At 50.2% G+C, this 6,464-nt stretch overlaps 1 protein-coding gene across 1 annotated transcript; it reads left to right on the forward strand.

Moving 5' to 3' along the window:
- Positions 1-5,337: 5,337 nt before the first annotated feature.
- LOC107042829 lies at positions 5,338-6,143 on the forward strand. The gene is made up of 2 exons (XM_015264028.1): positions 5,338-5,417; positions 5,813-6,143. The coding sequence occupies exons 1-2, from the start codon at positions 5,338-5,340 to the stop codon at positions 6,141-6,143; spliced, it is 411 nt and encodes a 136-aa protein (XP_015119514.1).
- The last annotated feature ends 321 nt before the right edge of the window (positions 6,144-6,464 follow it).

Below are 6,464 nucleotides of genomic sequence, written 5' to 3' on the forward strand. Positions count from 1 at the left end.
TAGTGCGTAAAGAGCATTTTTCCGTTCACGAACCCAAAACAAAAAACACACACACGCACACACACACAAGCACGCACACACACACACACACGCACACACACACAAGACCTTCGACAAGACCTTCGAGGCGATTCGACGCTGGATGGACTCAGCCGGCTTAAACCTGGCGGAGCATAAGACGGAAGCCGTGCTGATCACTAGCAGGAAGATAATTGAGACTATCACGCTGCAGGTCGGGTCTTGTGAAATTACCTCCCAGCCATTCATCCGATACCTGGGGGTGATGTTCGATGCCCGACTCAACTTCAAGCAGCAAGCGGAGCACGTGGGTACCAAGGCATCTGGGGTCAGATCCACCCTAGCACGCCTCATGTCCAACATTGGAGGTCCTAAACAACGGAGACGAGCGCTGCTGTCGTCAGTGGTTACATCAGTGGTCACATATGCCATTTCCATTTGGGCTGACTTACTCCAGCTGCAAGAAGCTCGCCGTAAAATTGCACCTGTCTATCGGCTGAGTGCTCTCACAGTTGCCAGTGCGTATCGGACGGGATCTGAGGATGCAGTGTGCGTCATAGAGCTATTAGCTGAGGAGCGAAGATCTCTATACCAGCGGAAGAAATCAAAAGCGCTGCGTCCCGAAGAACTGGAAATCCAAGAGAGATGAAAGAGCTTGAGCCGATGGCAGCAGAAGTGGACAGATTCGACCAAGGGGAGATGGACCCATCGTCTGATCCCGCATGTGGCTGTCTGGGTAAGTCGAGATCATGGAGAGATAAACTATTATCTTTCTCAAATGCTTTCAGGACACGTGTGCTTCCGGGCATATCTTCATAAATTCAAACATGAAGATTCCCCGACATGTCCCACCTGCGCAGAAGTGGACGAGAACGCGGAGCACGTATTCTTCACATGCCCCCGTTTCAGTGACATCCGGGATACTTGGGAGACTGAACTTGGAAGGAAAGTCTCGCCCTAAAATGTAGTAGAAGCAATGCTGTCATCAGAGACAGCCTGGGACGCAACGAGCAACTTCGCGGCGGAAGTCATAAAGGAGCTCAGAAACGAGGAACGCAAGTGCAAGGTTGCAGTATAGGTGAGAAATCTATTTGGAACCTCCTAGTCACACACAATATCTTAGCAGGTTAGAGGGACGTACATTGGATGGAAATAGTGGAAGAGCAAGCAGCTGAGAACCCCCCTCGCGAAGTAATACTTCACGGTGGTGCCGCGAGAGAAATGGGAACGGACGATTAGAGGTAAAAAGAGGAAAACAGGGTTTTTACTGGGTAAAAATCCCAGATCTGGTTTTTAACATCACTTTACCAGAATCTTTTGAAGGTTTTCCCAAACCTCTATAAAAAAAAAACACACACATGTACACTCAAACGCGCACACACATATACACACATATATACAGACACATATATACAGGTACACACACAGGCACACACTCCTCCTAGGAACTGCAAGACCTTGTCGCTGGTGGAGGAGCTTAACGGGACTTGTCCCGAACTAAGAAGCAGTTCAGAACCCCCAATGTCAAGGTGTTCACCGTGCTGATTTCTGCAAGGCGCCAGGGGTAGTTGGCGTCGCAAACGGTGGTCCCTGGGGCAACGGGTCCAACCCCAGGTGTATTCTGTGGCCTAGCTCCAGTAACCGGGGCTCTACTGAGGTGGTCCATTATTTCCCTAGGGTCTCGTGGGAACAAGATGGATCTCAATGAAAACAAAAAAAATCTGTGCGCGTGCTCGCACTCACACACACTCCCATGCACACACATCGCCGTATTCCGCATCGAGAAAAGATGTAATTTATCACAAAAGTAAAATTGTTTCTTGAATGTATATCGATTTCGAAAAAAGCTAGTGAACTGCTGATTAAATGTCTTCCAGTATTCCATGATTTGTGCGTTATATCAAGATTCATCGTTTCTAACAAAAAAAAAATTGAAATCGCATCGTTATGCACGGAGAAATGGTCTCGTTTACAAAAAAACGCTAATTTTCGACTTTTTTCCAAATGTTTTTTGGAAAAAACTGGAGAAACGCTGAGACGATCGTCTCCATAATCTAATCAGGTTCAAGTCACATGAAAATACAGCGATTAAAAAAAAAAGTCAAATCGCATCGTTTGTTCAGGAGGAATCGTGGCACAAAATTTTTGTCACAGACGTACGCACACACATACACACATCCACACATACAGACAAGTACCTGAAAAGGGTCAGAAGTGGTTCCAAAGGTCATGAAACGTGGAGAAATGCTTAAATTTCCACATTCGATTTTCGGGGTCATTATAATAACTTCCTCCCTTAGGGTCGGGAAGTTAAAAATGAAGACGTGAAGCAGGACAGCTTGGTCCAGGAATCGGAGCTAAGTGACGCAGCTACCATGAAGGAGAACATGTGGAACAGGCATGAACAGCTTATTGCTGACCTAGTGAGCTACATGAAGGAGAAGAGGAACATCAACGCTCAAGCCCGAGAGTTGGTGGACTCTATCAGCACCTCAGCTAAACGGCTGAGGCGACTGGGCGGACAGGCAGGGCAGACCGGCCCAATGCTGGTCACATCAGCATCTTTCCTTTTAGGTCGAACGCGGACGCTCTCTGAAGGTACTGCGACCTCGATGGACTCGGAGTTTGAGGATGAGAGCTTAGCTCTCTCTGACAACAGCAAGGCTTCCAGGATGAAGAGGAAGTTCCGAGAATCACCACCGACGGACACCAAGGACCCCAAGAAGAAGAAGAAAGATGAGGTGAAGGTCGCTCATGCCCAGAGCAAAAAGGAGAATCTACCTGCAAAGTCTTCGAACTGGGAGCAGGTCAAGACCAAAAAGAAGAGGCAGCTGCAGCCGCCAGAAAAGCCTCAGAAGAAGGAGGTGAAAAAGAAGAAACAGAGGGTACTGGTAACAAGGCCAAATGCGCTAATCGTACGCATGAAGGACAAGCAGCAGTACTGGGAGGTACTAAAACGAGTGAAGCAGCAGATACCTTCCGAACAGGCTCCTGACTGCGTTGACAAAATCCGCAGAACGACCGCAGGAGATATGCTGATCATCCTCTCAAAGGATAAGGAGAACGAATCTGATAGCCTCCACAAGGCGATAGCCGAGCTCCTTGGAGACGAGGCTGATGTCCTCAGTAAAGGACCACAGGAGGAACTTGAGATCAAGGATCTCGACGAGCTGACGACGAAGGAAGAGGTGCTTGAAGCCCTGAGAATCACAGCCGGGGTAGATTGTCAAATTTCCCCGGATGCCATCAGGTCTTTGCGCAAGGCCTACGGAGGTACCCAGACTGCTTCAGTGACACTGGCCGCAGCCGTCGTGAAGAAAGTCCTAGGCGATTGAGGCATGATCCGTATAGGATGGGTGAACTGCCGGATCAGACGGGTGGAGAGAGTGATCAAGTGCTTCAAGTGCTGGCACTATGGGCATCTCGCCATCAAATGTAGGAGTCAAGTGGACAGAGCAAAGCTCTGTACAAAATGTGGGGAAGATGGACACAAAGCTGCTGGCTGTGAAAAAGCAGCCCTTTGTGCCTTATGCACTGAGAGAGATCCATCGAAGGACTGTGCCCATATTGCTGGTAGCAGCAGATGCCCTGTCTTCAGGGAGGCACATCAGAAGGTGAATAAGAAACAGTAATGCGGATACTACAGCTCAACTTCAACCACTGCGAGGCCGTACACGATCTGCTCATGCAGACGGTGCGGGAGCTGAAGATCGATCTGGTGATCGTCTCGGAGCCATACAGACATTTGACCACGCAGCCCTGGGAGACGGATAAGAGTCGCAAGGCCGTAATCTGGTCTTGTGGGAAGTTTCCGTTTCAAAGCATTGCGACTACTGATGAAGCTGGCTTTGTGGGAGCTAAGCTGAATGGAATTTATTCCTACAGCTGTTATGCTCCACCAAGCCTCACCCTTGACGAATTCACGGACTTCCTGCATAGACTAACTGAGGACGCGAAGCAGCACTTCCCTATTGCAATCGCGGGGGACTTCAACGCCTGGGCAGTCGACTGGGGTAGCAACGAGACAAAAGCAAGGGAGCAAGCACTACTGGAGGCCATGTCTTCGCTGGACATTGTCCTGTTGAACAACGGTGATGGACCCACGTTCGAAAGAGGCGACAGGAGCTCAATAATAGACCTCACCTTCGTCAGTAGTAATCTCGCAAGGGAAAACTACTCCTGGAAGGTGATGGATATCTACACCGCTAGTGATCATCGAGCAATCTTTTGGGAGGTGTCCGCTGGTCGAAAAAACAGACCAATGCCTAGGAAGACAAACGAAATCGGCTGGAAGATGAGCACCTTCGATCCTAGCACATTCTCAGTGGCACTGGATGATTACCCCATACGGGGCAGCAGTGCTACGGAGAAAGCCGAGAATCTCATGAGAAGAGTTAGCGAGGCTTGTGATGCCTCAATGCCTTGAAAACGTAGTGGAGGCCGTCTGCCACCAGTGCACTGGTGGAATGATCATATTGGAGCTCTTCGAGAGGAGTGCGTTAAGGCTAAAGGTCGGCTCAGCGTGGTCGGAAAAAGCTGAACTCCGAAGAACTGGAGAAGAAATGGAAGGATGCTCGCCGAAAGCTCAACAAAGCTATCAAGGAGAGCAAAAAGAAAAGTTGGACTGGACTCCTTGACGAAGTCGAGAGTGACCCCTGCGGAAGACCGTACAAGGTGGTTATGATGCGGCTGAAAAGCAGGCCTATGCCATCGCCGACCTGTCCCGAGCTCTTGAAGGAGATTTTAGCGGTGCTTTTCCCGCGACAACCAGAATTTCAGCGTGCCAACACACGAGGAAAGACTTTGATGGTCCCAGCGATCATCGAGGAAGAGTTGATGGAGGCGTGTGACAGATTCGGGAATGCCAAGCCCCCGGGTCTTGACGGGATCCCAAACATCGCACTGAAAGCCGCTATCCATGCGTTGCCAGGCCTCTTCTTGGACGTTTTCAACGAGTGTCTCAGCGAGGGCATCTTCCCTGCAAAGTGGAAATAGCAGAGGCTAGTGTTGCTCCCGAAAGGGAAAAAACCACCGGACGAACCTTCATCCTACCGTTCCCTCTGCATGCTCGATACAGCTGGTAAGATCCTTGAACGCATCGTCCACAGAAGAATAGAAGCAGCTGTCGAACCAATGCAGGCCAACGACCAGTTCGGCTTCCGGAGAGGCCGTTCAACCCTTGAAGCGATCAATCTAGTTGTCGATACAGCTAGGTAGGCGATTTCAGGGGAGAGATGGCTTGGAGGCACAAAGAAGTACTGCCTGGTGGCAACACTGGACATCAGGAATGCCTTCAAATCAGCCCGATGGGACTGCATCATGGCGGCCCTTGCGAGATTTGGTGTACCTGAATATCTACGGAGGATGGTGGACGACTACTTCACCGAGAGGGTCCTCAAGTACGACACGGAGAGTGGCCCCAAAGAGTACAGAGTCACTGGAGGGGTACCTCAGGGCTCGGTGCTGGGTCCTCTTTTGTGGAACATTATGTACGACGGACTGCTGAAGCTGACACTGCCACGCGGTGTGCGGCTCGTGGCTTTTGCAGATGATGTGGCCGTAGTGATTGTAGGAAAATACCTGGAAGACATGAAGCTCACCTTCGGAAGGACTTTCGAGGTGATTCGCCGTTGGATGGACTCCGTCGGCCTGAGCCTGGCCGAGCATAAAACGGAGGCCGTGTTGATCACAAGCAGAAAGGTGTTGGAGACAATCACGCTGCAAGTCGGGGATTATGAGCTCACATCCCAGCCGTATATTCGTACTTGGGAGTGATGATTGATGCCCGACTCAGTTTTAAGCAGCAAGTGAAACACATCACAACTAAGGCGTCAGGGGTTCGAGCAGCTTTGTCTCGCCTCATGCCCAACATTGGAGGTCCCAAGCAGAGGAGACGAGCATTACTGTCATCGGTGATTACGTCAGTACTCACCTACGGCATTGCTGTATGGGCGGAGGCCCTTCAATTACAGCAGAATCAGCGCAAAGTAGGGCCTGTCTACCGACTCAGTGCCCTTAGAGTCGCCAGCGCATTTCGCACCGTGTCCAACGATGCCGTGTGTGTTATAACCGGAATGATGCCAATTGAAGTGCTAGCCGAGGAACGAAGATCCCCATTCCAGTAAAAAGGAGAGTCATTAAGTCCAACCGAGATTCAGGCTGAGGCCAGACGAAAGAGCATAGAACGATGGCAGTTACGATGGAGTACCTCACTGAAAGGTAGATGGACATATCGTCTTATCCCGCAGGTGAGTGCTTGGGTGAATCGTGAGTACGGAGAGACCAACTACTCCCTACTACTGTATTTGACACAGTTGCTTTCAGGACATGGGTGCTTCCGGGCTTACCTTCATAAATTCAAACATGAAGATTGCCCGGATTGCCCGACTTGCTTAGGTACCACGGAAGACGCAGAGCATGTATTTTTCATGTGTCCACGTTTGGAG

The sequence above is a fragment of the Diachasma alloeum genome, unplaced genomic scaffold (assembly GCF_001412515.2).
Source record: "Diachasma alloeum isolate Michigan unplaced genomic scaffold, Dall2.0 Dall_scaffold_00526, whole genome shotgun sequence".
In the NCBI taxonomy this organism is placed as follows: domain Eukaryota; kingdom Metazoa; phylum Arthropoda; class Insecta; order Hymenoptera; family Braconidae; genus Diachasma; species Diachasma alloeum.